At 37.7% G+C, this 15,808-nt stretch overlaps 1 protein-coding gene across 2 annotated transcripts in view; it reads left to right on the top strand.

Annotated features, from left to right (window-relative positions):
* PPP3CA (protein phosphatase 3 catalytic subunit alpha) overlaps positions 1–15,808 on the top strand; it is a 323,475-nt gene that overhangs the window by 237,286 nt on the left and 70,381 nt on the right. For both annotated transcript variants that reach the window (XM_042984126.1, XM_042984125.1), the window contains exons 3-4: positions 6,007–6,131; positions 15,047–15,158. In XM_042984126.1, the coding sequence (XP_042840060.1) occupies positions 6,007–6,131; positions 15,047–15,158 (237 nt within the window). The remainder of the gene's footprint in view (positions 1–6,006; positions 6,132–15,046; positions 15,159–15,808) is intronic.

A 15,808-nucleotide genomic window follows, 5' to 3' on the forward strand; every position in this document is an offset into this window, starting at 1 on the left:
AGTATACATCTGGAGTGGATTAGACCTCTTTGTTTTTTCTTGTTTTCTTTATTTTACAGTTGATGAAAGTTTTTAGCAATAAGTGAATGCCATAATAAAACTCACTTTTATGTTCGTAATTGCCTGATTTCAGAAGTTTACACACTCTGCTAATGAATGACACAAATTCAAGCTGGCTGGTTTGTACTTGAACTTATTTATCATTCATGAAAGGTTGCCTGAGCCTGGATTATCAACAGGGGGAAACAGATAGGTACTTGGGGTACCTTGTGGTACTTGTGGTCTTTAACCTGTAACAAACCTCCAAATGCAACATCTTTCTCTGCAGAATTGTAAATTGTGGAAAAGTATAAATTGAGGCTGACAGAAGATTCAAAAATCAAACCAGTAAGTTTAGTAGATTAATCCCCTCATGCTGAGAATTAGACATGTTACTTCCTTAACATTACAAATGTTATTGTCTTGGGAAAATGTGGCTATTATGGAAAAAAATATTGGGTTGAAGTCAATGAAGCTGAAAGTACAGTGGAACTCTGATGGTGAAAATTGCTGTGCGAATCAGTAACGTCTTTTCTAAAAGAAACATTATAAACCGTTAGTTTAGTATGAACTGGAAAAACTTGTATAAGAAGTTACTCTACTTAATTCAGGTCTTACCAGATGATAAAAGACAGTAAGTTTTCTTTAACTTGGAATGCTATATGACATTATAAAATTTTTGTTTAGTGTCAGTAAGAAGTTGACCCAATGATGTTCTTTGATGGATTTTTTTTTTATATATATATAGGCATGAAAACAGGACCAAATGTGTGAGTGTGAACATTAATTCAAAACTATTTTGAGGGCGCCTGAGTGGCTCAGTCAGTTAAGTGTCTGACTTCCTCTCAGGTCACGATCTCACAGTTTGTGAGTTCGAGCCCTGCATCTGGCTCTGTGCTGACAGCTCAGAGCCTGGAGCTGCTTCAGATTTTGTGTCTCCCTCTCTCTCTGCCCCTCCTCTGCTCACACACACTCTCTCTCTGTCTCCCTATTTCAAAACTAAACATTAATTTTTTAAAAAAATTAAAAAAAACTATTTTAAGTAGCTTTACATGAAAGTGTATATTTTATATTATATTTGCCAATATGACTCCTACTCAGGATGACAGTTTTGTCAGAGTCCTTTTCAAACTGTCAGTTGTATAGCAATTATACTGGGACCTCATCCTGGTGTGTTCAGTACTGTCTACTGTTTACATTTTTTAATGTAGTAATTTAATTGCCAATGTGAACTTAGAAACTATGGAATTCTTTGAAAAAACAATTAAATTATAATATGGACATACTTATTTGCTGATTCGATAATTTAATTATGACATGCATACCTAATTATACATAGAATAGACACATGGTTTTTGTACCGAACATCTATCCTTTCTAAATACTGTTTCCAGCATATCTCTAGGTAGGAAATGCAAGGCCTTAGTCCCTGGTCATGATGATCTCCCTCTCTCCTCTGCCTGAGATTATTTCCTCAAGAGCCTGTTTGTCCTTAATATGCTGGCCATTATCTTCTCTACTTACCAGTGTGCTGGTTTTAGGGACTCTTAGACTTGCCCTGTGACTGATTCATTGTCCAGCGTTTAGATTACAAGAATTTACTCAGCTAACTACAAAGAGTCCTTGTCACTGCCCCAGTTGTTTATTGTACTTTCTCTGTAGCACTACTTTGCTGTCCTATACAGTGAGTAAGGTCTTGAACTTGTTAAATGACTCCTTAACTGCTACGCTGACCACTCATCTCCAAATAATTCCTCCTTTGTGGTGGGTAGTTTTACACGTGTGCACATGCACATGCATCTACACATACATATTTATATTTATATTTATATTTACTTATATTTATATATACTTGAACTTTCAAGCCTTTGATTTCAAAGCTTCACAACTAGCTCTCCAGAAATGATATTAAGAATAAAAGCTATTCCCTTCCTTAAGCGATAAAGACAGATCCTCTCTGTTTGTTATTCTCTGTTTTATACTTCAAAATGCTGTACTCCCCTTCAGAAGACTTAGATAAGAAGTTGGTACCACTCGGGTGTGAGAATCATTTCCAGTAAAGTTTTATTTTCAGTGGGCTGAGAGTTATCGTGGGCAGGGAAGCAACAGTAAAAGGCAATTACTTAACAGTAATTGTTTGCTGAAGTATTACTTAGTGCTTGGTTATTTAGGCATAATTTATGTGTTTCCTGATAGTAGAAGAGCAAAAAGTAATAAATATGGAAGCATCACAGGATGTTGGTCACTCTTCCACCATTTAGTTGTACTGAGAATGTTAGACTAGCCACTTGCAAAATCATGTAGTCAACCCCGCTTAGGGAAAAGAACCAAGAAGGTCACCAAATAGCTTTAACTGCTTAGTATACCTGCGCTGTATAAACTAATAGAGTTCTTACCTCTCCAGTATAAAAACAAATGTAGACCTATAGCTTATAGGGAAAAAACAGCCATCATGTTGTGGCACATCAGGTTACTCTTGGATAAGGGTATCCAAGTGAAATTAAAAAAAAAAAAAACTTTATGTTTTATTTCATTATCTTTGATGTGCTCATTTTATTAATTCCATAATTCTATGCATTGCTGATGGAAATATGTGCAGTTGTCTGAATAATCTATTGAAGATATAATATATATTTTGGAGGAATGTTTAGCCAGATGAATGGATGTTTTCATGGACATAGAATGCTTTGAAAATTTTTAATTTTTTTAAGTTTATTTTAAGAGAGGATAAAGGGGGGGGGGAGAGAGAGAGAGAGAGAGAGAGAGAGAGAGAGAGAGAGAGAGAGAGAGAGAATCCCAAGCAGATTCTGCACTGCCAGCACAGAGCCAGGTGTGGGGCTCAAACCCATGAACCATGAGATCATGAGCTGGGCTGAAATCATGAGTCAGAGGCTTAACCAATTGAGCTTCCAGGTGCCCCCAAGTAGGAATAATTTTATTACCTGTATTGCGCTTCTATATTTTTGGAGCCTTTTCAGTATGATAGGCCTTTCAGTGCTGGCCCCTAGTTGAGTACTCTGTCTGCCAGCAGTGTTCCATCGGGAATGACAAGAAAATAATGGGAAGCTAGGGGATTGCAGGAAATAGGGCTATGTTGATGAAGAATAAGCTTGCCGTGAAGGTATAACAGAACTTGTCAAAGCCTGGCTGTTTTTTAGAAGTACTATTAAAACCAAGTGAGAGTGGAGATGAAAGGGCCCAGCCACCTGGAGAATTGGACAATGTGAGCAAACAAGACAGCTTGCCTCATTAGCTGGCATTTTTTATACTGGACACCAGTGTCTCAGGTACCCGAGAGGATGGTAGGTGGGGGCCACAGCATCATATAGAGGAAACTACCTGGCTATACCTTTCTCTTACCATCACGTAGAGGTAACCTTCCCTTCTGTGCGACGCCACCCGATATCCTCTTGGGTACCTAAATGTGGTCATCAGTTTCATCCTGAAATTTGGTATCAAAATAGTGAATGTTCCCAGCTATTAGGATTTCAGGATAAATCTTTTATCTTAAAACTGAAATGCACAAGGTACAAGGAATAGATACATTCAGAAGCCCAAAGGAATTTTGCTCTTTGTTATCACTTTTCTCAGATTCATCTCTTTCTCCTAGACTCGGTCAAATACTCCTTTCAATACTATCCTTTCATGTCATAGGAAATCCTACTCTAACACCGACAGGGAATGAGCATTGAAAGAAGTTACCTGTCAAATAGGTATCTCCCCTACATATAATCGCTGTGAGGGGAACCACACAAACATGCAGAATGAGGGCTGAGTGTGCCCACAAAGGCTCAAAAGTGTAACTCTCTTTAGTCTTACTGACTAGATAAAACTCATCTAAGAGCTGGTTCTAAATATGCATCTCTGGAGATTTTTATTCATGGCCCAGGAATCTGTAGTTTCCAAACCTCCCATGTGTTTCTGATGTAGAACCAGGTAAGGAAACCACCATCGGATGCGTGGAGGTCCCACATTCTACTCCAGTCTCGCTGCACACTGGTTTGAAAGCTGTGACTTAAAAGGCTTAAAACAAGCATCTCAGACAAGTTGGAAGCTTTTGGCTTGCACCAGAGCTCACTCTGCAAACCTGTCATTCAGTCCTGTCAATCCCAAGGGCACCTCAAAATGTCTGACTCCTTGGGGCGCCTGGGTGGCTCAGTTGGTTAAGCATCCAACTTCAGCTCAGGTCATGATCTCCCGGTTCATGGGTTTGAGCCCCGCATCGGGCTCTGTGCAGACATCTCAGGGCCTGGAGCCTGCTTCAGATTCTGTGTCTCCCTGTCTCTCTGCCCCTCCCCTGCTTGCCCTCTGTCTCTCTCTCTCTTTCTCAAAAATAAATAAATATTAAAAAAAATTTTTTTTTTGTATCTCTGACTTCTTAGTTAATGGGTTTCCAAATTTAGCACAGAGTAGGCCCAATGGAAGAATCGTGAGGTGGCACGTGTTTCTTGTGTGCCTACCAGGTGGGAGGTGCTGTTCTCAGCACTGCGGATACAGTGACCAAGATTGGCAAGTTATACAACCTTACAGAGGTTATATTCCAATGAGAAAGATAAGGGAAGAAACAGCAGGCAAATTAATAACTAGATAATTCCTGATAGTGAGAAGTATTGTGAAGAAAGCCAAACAAATTAATGGGGTGAAGAATGATTTTGGACAGAGGCAACTCATTTAGTTCAAGAAAGACCCCCTTGTACCCATGACTGGTGGATGAAAAAGAGCCAGCCTGTGGAAATCCAAGGAAGAAAGAAACTTGGACTATTCAAGATAGCGAAGACCCACATCTAGTGAACAAGAGGCGGGGGGGTGGGATGGTGATAGACTAAAATGTTTTTATCTTAAATTGATTGCAGCATAGAATGGGTTAAGATAGCATGCTCCTGATTTCCTGTTTGCTGATATATTCATTCTGTGAACTTCTTCGTGTTTGAGAAATAACTACATCATGTTCATCATTTAAGCATAAAATTGTAAAAAATTAAATATATACATGTATAAATACATAAAATATCAACGATATTATAACATGATGATTGACAGCAAAAGCTTTGAATTAGGCAGATCCAGACTTTAAACCCTGAATCATCCATATGTAATAGTGATCTTGCTTAACCACATAACCTCTCTTAGCCACACTGTTTCCTCATCTGTATAATGGGGATAATATTTACTTTTTAGGGCTTTGAAAGAAGTAAGTGAAATACTGAGTAATGAGTAAGTAAGTAGTTTTTAAAATGAGAGACTACATAGCTCCTTCAAGAAATTTGGTTTAAAGGAAAATGTGAGAAAGTTAAATATTATTTCCCAGTGTTTTTTGTACTATTTTACAGTGTTTTTTCCTTTTTCCAATTTTTTTCACTTTAACATTTGACATCAGAGTACATCTTACAAACAAAATGTTCTTTTATAATTTAAATTTAAATGGGAGGGTTTTTTTTTTTCTTTCGTAGTGGTACATAAATTAATGGGGTTATAATTGATGCCATTTTAGATTCCGTGAAATACAGTTTTTATGATACATATCAACTTTCTTTTTCTTCAGGAGGTAATGACATGTAGCGATTCAGACCTCAGTTTTATAGAGATAATACCAAACCTCTCTGTGCCTTGTCTCTTATCTGCAAAAGGGAGAACTTCCCCCATGACATTCTTAGTGTTAAATTAGAAAATGTGCATAAACTTTTAGCACAGTGTGTGGTGCAGCATCCTTGAGTGCACAAGCCTACTTGTCACTTTTGTTATTATCTTCATTTTGGCAGTTAATCTGTGAATTGCTAGACCTGGATGCTGGAACCGGGTCTGCCACTAATTAACTTTGCAATCTGTGTCTCGCTTTCCTGTTTTGCAAAAGAAGGTTTCCGCAAAGATGAGCTCTATTTTCCTTCTGACTGTCACATTTTGTAATTTTTCAAATCTCATCCCGAATCATAATGTGACCATAAAATGAATTTTCTTTGTTTCTTTCAGTTTGTGGGGACATCCATGGACAATTCTTTGATTTGATGAAGCTTTTTGAAGTGGGGGGATCTCCTGCCAACACTCGCTACCTCTTCTTAGGGGACTATGTTGACAGAGGGTACTTCAGTATTGAAGTAAGTCTATATCATTTCTTCGTAGCTATTCAGAAATGGATCAACAATATCTTAGCAAACTAAAAGTGGTAAATGTTATTTGTTTAAGAAAATTATTGGTCTATGATAGAACTTTAATACCCTCAATTCTTGGGATATTTACATATTCTGTTTTCTGTTGATTCCCATATGCTTTTTAGTGCATAGAGATACATATTTTATGTGTGTGTGTGTGTGTGTGTGTGTGTGTGTGTACACCTTTTATTATATATATGCTTTTATATATTTGGAACAATTACATCACATTTTACATTAGATAATTCTATTTCCTGTTGACAGAACTAATCAAAGTTGATTAAAGAAGCAGGAATGTGTTTGCCTGGTTATGCCTTATAAATTGTGAGGCAGTAGCTTACCTTTGTAAATTGATAGCCAGGTGCATGTGTCTCTGTGTCTGTTATATGTGAGTAGGTGTGAATACACTCCCAGCCCTGTATTTTGTCTTTTTTGGCATCTGTCATCCAACGAGGGTAATTTATTAAACTCATTAATTAGAACAAAACAGGTAACTTTTGAGTAGAGGTTCTTCCTCAGCCTCCCTCCTGCATCTGCTTCGGGTAAGTAGAAATTACATTCCAAATACAGGCAACAGCCTGGCTTTATTCACTTGTTTGTTTTTCTTGGTGCTTAATATGGTGTCTCAAACACAGAAAGGGTTCATCAAATATTCATTACAATAAATGATTTGAAATAAGGATGAATGTTAAGAAGCAGAGCTCATGAGATAGTAGTACCTGACATTATATGTGCTCTCAGAAAAAAAAATAAGGAAACAATGTTTAAAAGGAAAGCAATTATTCTTAATGCAGAGAGAAATCAACTTTATAGAAGTCTCACATCAACATCATGTATTCATAATAATCATATAAAAGAAGATTCATTCTAGGTTTTTAAATTTTCTTCATAATACTGTATTTACTATAAGAATATATTTTAATTTTTTTAATGGTTATTTATTTTTGAGAGAGAGAGACAGACAGAGAGCAGAGGAAGGGCAAGAGAGGGAGACACAGAATCTGAAGCAGGGTCCAGACTCTGAGCTGTCAGCACAGAGCCTGACGCAGGGCTTGAACTCACGGACCTGAGCTGAAGTCAGAGGCTTAACTGACTTAGCCATCCAGGTGCCCCTACTATCGAAATATTTAATGTCAAAGAACACATCACTCTTAAACAGCTTTTGTTTTTAAGACTGTCATACAAATTTTATGTTTTGATTATTCGATTTACCTTCAGTTGTTGAGTCTATATATGCAGAGAGAGAAACTATAGTCATTGTCTATATATATTATAAAAGTATATATCATCTTTTCACCAATATATTAACCCTTTCTGTATCTAAGGATCATACATTTCTTAATTATTCATGATGATGAGGGAAGAAGGGATGGTTTGGGTATATAAATCCAAAAGGAGAAAGTAAATTTTCGGTATTTCTTCCACTTGGTAAACAAGCATGGTATTATTGAACATAAAATGTCTATGCACTATAATCAGAACTATGGAGAATTTAAAGAACTGCTATCCTTGCTCTCTAGAAACCTAAATCTATTAGGAAAAAAGAACTATAAAAAGCTACATAGCATCAGAAGCCTAGAAGAGGCAGTTATCCAGGATTCCATTATTTGAATTGATTATTTAAATCTTGTGATAAAAGAAGTACAGAAAATGATTGTCATTGGAATTTAGAAAAGTGGGACAATTTTGTAAGTAGACATGACTGGGGAAGACTGAATCAAAGAAGTCAGATTAACTAGGAAGGAAATTGAAGCAAGAAAAGTCCAGAGGAAGAAATTAGTCAACTTCGTAAATCTCATTCATGGGCTAACTTGACCAACTTGTTACGGAAGGGTGATTGAATATAAATTTTGTGAGACTTTCCTATCACATTAGGGCTGGTATCTGCCAAGAGAAAACAACAACAGCAAACCTACAAAACGGTGGCTTGAACAAAATTATTTCTCTCTCCATTAAAAGCCCACAGATGGGAATTCCCAACTGGTGTGACCCAGCATGGTGCCAGGGCCCAGGTTCTTTCTGCCTCATTGCTCTGATGGGTGTGGGGTGCCTGGGCTCATTCCAAAGACTATCTTGTCACCCAAGACAGCTACACCAGCTTCAACCATCATCTGCCATGTTACATTCAGCCAGAAGGAAAAGGAAAAGGAAAAGAGAAGGGCATGTCTTTTTATCTAAGGATGTTTCCCAAAAGTGGCACAATTACTTCGACTTGCATTCCCATGGGCCCAGATTTGTTACTATGGCCCTAGGTGATTTCAATATGGAGCCAAGTTTGAGAAAAACTGCGATAGGCAGAAAACAGAAATGGGAGGTAACATGTTTCTTCTACTTCGCTTAAATTGTGATTGTGTGAAAGCCTTTAGAGGCTTCAAAAAATTATTTGAGTGACTCTTAAATTCATCTTACTCATTTAATATGTAAAGTGCTCCTATGTAAGATTCTGAGGATGAATGGAATAGGTGTTCTACCTTCCTTGAAGCTCATCTTCTTAGGGAAAGCTCAAGTCCGTCCTGTTGGGAGTGATGTATTTTTATTGGCCAAATGATGGAGTGCTATGTTGGACAAATTTTTTTAATATCATAATATTTGTGATTTTTAATGACTTAATTTGTCATCTTCTAAAATTTAATCACAGAATTAATACTGTTTCCTGTTCCCTTACTAATAAAGATAAAGCGCTACAGCGTATGTTGCTTAAGTAACAGTTGGCGTGTTTGGGCTTCTCCTTCTTTGTCTCACCAACTCCGTCTTCAGATAATATTATTTCTTAATCTTGTTGGTGTGTATTTACCTTTGAATTTTTACTCAACGAGTTCAGGCTTTGGTATCTTTGGCCTCAAATTACTTGAAATTTCCTAAACTCTCCCTAATTAGAGCTACTTAGAACTCTGCTTCTTTAAATTAAAGAACTTGAGAAGCAGTAATCACTAGCTTGCTCTTCATCAGATTTCTTTTTAGTCTACAGTTAATCTAGATATTTGAACTATGAAAGTTGTGATATTTTGTATAATATGCACCTTCTGAAATTCAAGCAAAGGATCAAAGTATCAATCCAGATGTTGGTGGCATAGCACATGTAAGTAAGTATCAGGTCATTTGAAAGTTCTAAGATCCATATACCAGAGTTCCTGTCTTCATAAACAGCTCTTTAATTAAACTCTAAGTGTCTTAGAGTACAGCTCCAGGGACTTGCCACAGGCATACAGAAATAACAAAAATCTGAAGGCCTCATCTATGAAAATGATCCATTTTTATTAGACTGTGACCTTTGAGGGGTTTGGGGGATGGCTCAGTGATATCACCACATTTAAAATAGAACAGACATTTCTATAAAATATGTTTACTGAGAACCCTTTGGGGTTCTTAACTGGGGATTAAGGAAGCTGACATTGTTTGCATGCTGAAATGCTATTGTTTGCCCCGTATACGTGATCTCATTTATTCCTCACCGCTCTGCAAGGAGCATGTAAATGTCTTCCTCTTGTGTATGTGAAAACCAAAGCTCAGAGAGAGTCACACACAGTAAATGACAGTGCTGGGGTTAGAAATCTGTGCTCATTCGGGGCATCTGGGTGGCTCGATCGGTTAGGCGTCTGACTTCGGCCAGGTCATGATCTCACAGCTTGTGAGTTTGAGCCCCGCATCAGGCTCTGTGCTGACAGCTCAGAGCCTAGAGCCTACTTCCGATTCTGTGTCTCCCTCTCTCGCTCTGCCCCTCCCTCCCTCATGCCCTCTCTCTCTCTCTCTCTCTGTCTCTCTCAAGAACAAATAAACATTAAAAAAAAAAAAAAGAAAGAAATTTGTTCTCTTTCCACTACACCCCATGCCTTGGCCATATCCGCTGAGCAAACCACAGTAATGCAGACACTGATACAGACTTTCTTATTCGCTCATACATGCACAAGCGTGAACACACAGCCCTCTCCCCCACCTCTAAAATCTGAAGGTTACATCATTGATTATAAAATACTCTCTTTGAGCACGACACTGCTGGTTTAAGAAAATTCCTACAACAAGAGCTCAGTTTTCCAGCGCGTACTATCCTAACAGCTTTCAAAAGGTTCTTGATGCATCTCAATAATTCAGGACTCCCCTGCAGGTATTCTTTTTGACTGTCCTCCGGGCAAAGAGGAGCCACTTATGTTTAATCTTACCAAATCACCTTTGAAGAGGGGGTTCAGATTTCATACAGTCTCTGCCGGGTAGTATTTTCAGGTACTAGGTAATAAGCTGTGGGCAGTACATGGAGTTCATTTTCTGCACCCCTCCCCATCCCTTCCCAACACCTTCTCTTTCTGCCAAGATTAGAAATCGTTCCCCACAAAGTTAGCCCAAATAAAACAATTGTGTTTTTGAGGAGCGATGAAAGAGATCATTTTATTTGGGGTAATAATTCGTCCCCTACCAAACATCATCCTCTGTGTGGTGATTGCATTAAGCTCCCGCACGTCTCTGATCAGGCATACGTGCATACGGAGGTCCACGTCTGAGTGCGTGCGTCTGAGAATGCAGAGAAAAACTCAGAACTGCAGACGGAGGCACGCACAGCTGTTTTCTTCTAGTCGCTTCCTCAGGTTCCCGCTCTCGCCATTCTGCACTGCACGGCCTGGCAGTGGGCTCTGTAGTGGGCTAGCCCCTCCCGCTGTACTTACATCCAGGTCTCAGCCCGGGCCTCAAACACATGTAAGCGTGAAGAGCTGTTGTGTTTATTCGCTATGAACTCCCAGGCTTAAATGAACCACAGCAAGGCAGGCAATGTTCTGTGCTTCTGCCTGAGACTAACAAGCGAACGGGACAGCAAGGGATGTCAGGTGACAGAGTGATGCCACAGACACGAGGAAGGAATTGTCTGCTGTCTCCCTGCCACGATGGCCTTTGTAGTGCATTGCTATTACTCTGCTGCTTCTCTGCATGCTTGTCAGAGGAGGCAAAGAATGCCTGAGAGGCGGTGCGTTTGACATTCCGGGAGTTTGGATCTTCTCCCAACCAATATACATCCTTCGCTTCATTGTCCTGTGACTGAGAGACATCCCTTCTGATTGGTGCGTATCCCAGCTTGGGTAGTTCTTTTCAAAGGCTGGTTGATAGAGATCTGGAGCCGTAGATTTTCTTTTTCGCTTCCTCCCTCTTTTCCCTCTTTCTCGACTTCCCTGTGCCAGTTTTCAAGAAGACTCCTCATTAAAAAAAAAAAGGCATACAATACAGAATAAATCATTGCACTGCTGTTATCAGTGAACCAGTGAAACTAATGAAGAAAATGATATTCTTAGCACAATGATATCCTTAGCGCTGGTGCATTGGGAAAGATGGATAAGTTAAACAGGTGAAAACCAGGTCTGTGATGGAAATGAATAAAAATATAGAGGAGGCTCAGTGTTTCGTTTTTAAAAGCTAATTTTAAGTTTTTAAAGTTTTAAGTATTTAAAGCTAAATTTACAAGCTAATTGTAAATATTTGTTTAATTGCTCAGGGTAGCACTGGAAAGACAGTGAAGGTCCACTTGTGAGTTATTAGTGCAATGAATTTACATGTCACAATGAGGAAAGGCCAGTGAAACTTGCATCTCTGTTTCCACCATAACCGGTTACTTCAGCGAAAATCTTATTCAAATTTGCCACCTCATACCACGTATATGAAAATAACCAATTATTTAACGAATTTGCGTTTCATTTGCTTTTTGATTGTGATAAATTTTTTTTAAGTTTATGTATTTATTTTGAGAGAGAGAAAGTGGGAGTTAGGAGGGGCAGAGAGAGAGGGGGGGAGAGAGAGAGAGAGAGAGAGAGAGAGAGAGAGAGAGAGAGAATCCCAAGTAGGCTCTGCACTGTAAGAGCACAGAGCCTGACAGGGGCTCAAACCATGGACCATGAGCTCATGACCTGAGCCACAGTCCGAGGCTTAACCAACTGATCTACCCCGGCACGCCAATTGTGATCATTTTTTGTTAAAGAGATTTTCCCTTTTAAAAATCATGTCAGGTTATGATTTTGCTGAAGATCGACAGGTTTCCAGAACGTTTAGATGGTAGAATGGTGGCCAGCAAGACAGTGTTGTGCTTGGCAGTGCTCTCCCACCAGATGTTGAGGGCGAAGGCTGGCAGGGCTCCACTCTCCAATCCACTCTTGCCCTTTCATTTACCATGCCACTTCTTCCATATTGGCTGCATTTGTGGTTTTATTCAGCGTTTGAGAAGATATTTTATTCTTGCCACAGGGGAGAAGGACATAAAATGTGAAAACAGGATTCTTATTGTTAGGGTATGTTGAGCCAAGAATTTGGAAATTGAGTTATGTTTTCTTTCTTTCTTTTTCTTTCTCCCTTTCTTTTCTCTTTTTTCCTTTCCTTTCTTTTCTTCCCTCCTTCCCTCCCTTCTGTGTCCCTGTCTTCCTTCTCTTTTATAGGAAAGGAACTAGTATTTCTTAAACTCCTACTGTATACTAAGTGCTTTATATCCATTAAATAATAAGGCATTTTAAATGTGGATTGAATCACCGAAAAGGTCAATAAGTATGATAAATGTATCATTAAATATTCCCGTATGGTTCTTTGAGGTTTCAGTTATGAAAAAGCTACAGAAATTAAAACTAGAGTCGATAAAGCTGTGCGCTAGTTTCGGAACGAGATTTTTAACAGTCGGCAGAGGAGAAAATGTGGGTCCTCAAACGTGATTCCTCTAGCACTTGACTGGGGTTAGAAAATTGTGTTTTAGATTTTAGTTGGAAAAATAATAGCTTTGCTTTAGGATTCTCACAGGCAAAGCTAATCTGAAGAGTTCACTGTTGTGGTTCCATTTCCAAAAGGATATTGACTAGGAGGAGGCCCAAGGGAGCCTTCTGTGTGCTGAAATGTAACTGGATTTGGTTAGTAGGTTCATAAGAGTTTACATATATAAAAACCCATTGACTGGTATATTTAAAATATGTTCACTTCACTGCGTATAAGTTATACTTTAGTAAAAACAACAATAACAGCAAGAAAATCTTTTCTAAAAGTGGCTGTGATATGGCCAGAACATATGCTTTTTCTCAGTATATAAATATAATACGTTAGATACAACAATTTTAATAAGTAAATATAATTTGCAGAAGACTTTACGTTCCCATCCTATTCCAAACTAGAAATCCAAAGTTAACAACCAGTATGAAAGTGTGTGTGTGTGTGTGTGTGTGTGTGTGTATTTCTTTAATATTAAGGTTCAACTTTATAAAGTTTAAATTAGGAATAGTTATCTCATTGACATTAATAATGGTTTATAAATATCTTCTCTGAAATGTGAGACAAGTTCGAGTAATACAAACTCCTTTTATAAAAGCATGTACGTGTACCTCTACAGCCAGATACACAGCGATCAGAGCCTCATTGAACCACCATACTGCTCACTGAGGATAACAGGGAATATGCACCATCGACAGACCATCATGACTTAAGGATCACTTGTAGAGACCGTCTGGTCAGCTGTTCAGAAATAGCAATATCATTTGTCATGTGAACTTCAGCTAATAGCTATAATTAGAAAATGATAATTAGAAAATTAATTAAGGTATCATATACATAAAATTTGATGTCAACTCATTATTTTTGTTTACTTCAATCATTATTACACAGTTGGAAACAATATCTTGAAAAACACAGTAATACATACTTGCTTTGATAATTAGTATTTTCTCCAAGACTTGGGCTGTATATTCAAACGTAATTATTTCCATTCATTTAATAAATCATCATATAAGCTGACAGAGGTGATTGTTCTTCACAGGTATCACAACAAATGAATCACCAGTAGCTTTTCCCAGTGGACAAACTCTGGCATATTTACTATATGTTGGAAAGCTCTTTATAAAAAGGAAAATACTGTATGTTTTTTGGTTTCAGACTTAACTAATCAGACTCAGACTTGCCTCCATATTTTTGTGGTTTTGTATCTTTTTGACTCACTTTTAGAACATAAACTTAATAAGGATAAAAAAGCATACTTGTTTTTGAAGAGTGGTTTTCTCTTCCCTGTGGGTTCTTGATGAATGCCAGTGGAAGATAATGAAATTGATGTTAGTACTTGAGTATCTCAATTATCTTAATGCACATTTCAGGATGACTATGTCAATGTTGGTGTATTCCAAACCTGGTGAATTCAAAGTAGACCTTTATTTTTACATAAACTGCAATACCCAAGTAACTAATTTGAAAGTTGTAAGATATATGAAATGTTTCCCTTAGTTATTAGCAGCATGTGTAGTGAGATTCCCTGGCCTTCAGTTTAATTATATTTACATACAAAACAAACAAACAAACCAAAAACTTAAGGCTTTGTATACCAAAGGCACTGAAATAAAAGACAAGGTGATAAGGGAGAAGAAGGCTAGTGAAGAAGAGAACATAATTGAAAGTGGAGACCCAATCCCAATCAACCTGAACCTGATATTGTTTAGTACTAAATTTTGTCCTGCCTTTCCTTCCCAATTCTTCCATTTCTGTTACCTGATTTAATTTTTTTTTTTTTTATAAAGAGAGGTGTCTTTATTTATTGATTGCTAATTATGTTTCTTCTCATACTTTTACACTGGTACATTTTTAGGATATCTTCATTCAGGCTTCTTCCAATAGACCCTGTAAAGTCCATTGTTTTCTTGTGGTACATAGATTCCCAGTGCATGTATGTATTTTAGTTATAGACGAGCCTTGGCTTTGTACTAAAGTGATGTTTTCTATTTGATTTTTAATATCCTCCTTAATAAGGCCTAGCCTTGTGGGGTCTTCCAGTCACAGTAGCACATCAGTTCATGTCTTCGTGCTATGTGAGCAATGGGGTGCTTAAGTGTAACAGGGAAATATTTATTTTTATGTTATTCTTATTTTTTCAGTGTGTGCTGTATTTGTGGGCCTTGAAAATTCTTTACCCCAAAACACTGTTTTTACTTCGTGGAAATCATGAATGTAGACATCTAACAGAGTATTTCACATTTAAACAAGAATGTAAGTATACTTCAAGCTTCTTCCATTAACACCATTTGTGCTAAATCGTCATTTTAACTCACACTGGGAGCACATGATAATATGATCCATTGCTTAAAAGCCAGAAACTTAAAAAATGACACTATTTTATTTGATGTTATTCTGTATCTCTTTCTAAGCATGGATCATGAAGAGAACTCAGAATTTATTTTTATATTATAAATTTTCTATAAAGTGACCTAAAATTTTGAGTTACTATTTGACGTGACTTGTCCTAAGAAACAATCATTAACTTAGTTTTTTTTAAAAAGCCAGAATACTACAATTCGGGGAAAGAATTTTATCCTTTCATCTCAAATCACTCAAGAAAAACAGATGGAGGAAAATTCAACTGAGCTTCTTTTTGGACTCAATAAATTTACTAGCCTCTAGTGGATTTGACCAAATTAAAGATGACGTCTTCCTTTAGACATAAATACTAGGAGTGAGGACTACTTTGCATAAATTTTATTTTCCTCCTGTCTTTAATTTTCCCTATTGTCTAGTGAAACAAATTTCTCTCTGTCATTTAGGCTCATTTTCAATGGAGTACAGAGACTTCTTTCAAAACATTAGACATAAGTCAACAAGGGAAAAGCAGCGTGCAGTGACACATAAACAACTTTAGGAGA

This window comes from Panthera tigris, chromosome B1 (assembly GCF_018350195.1).
Source record: "Panthera tigris isolate Pti1 chromosome B1, P.tigris_Pti1_mat1.1, whole genome shotgun sequence".
Taxonomy (NCBI): Eukaryota; Metazoa; Chordata; class Mammalia; order Carnivora; family Felidae; genus Panthera; species Panthera tigris.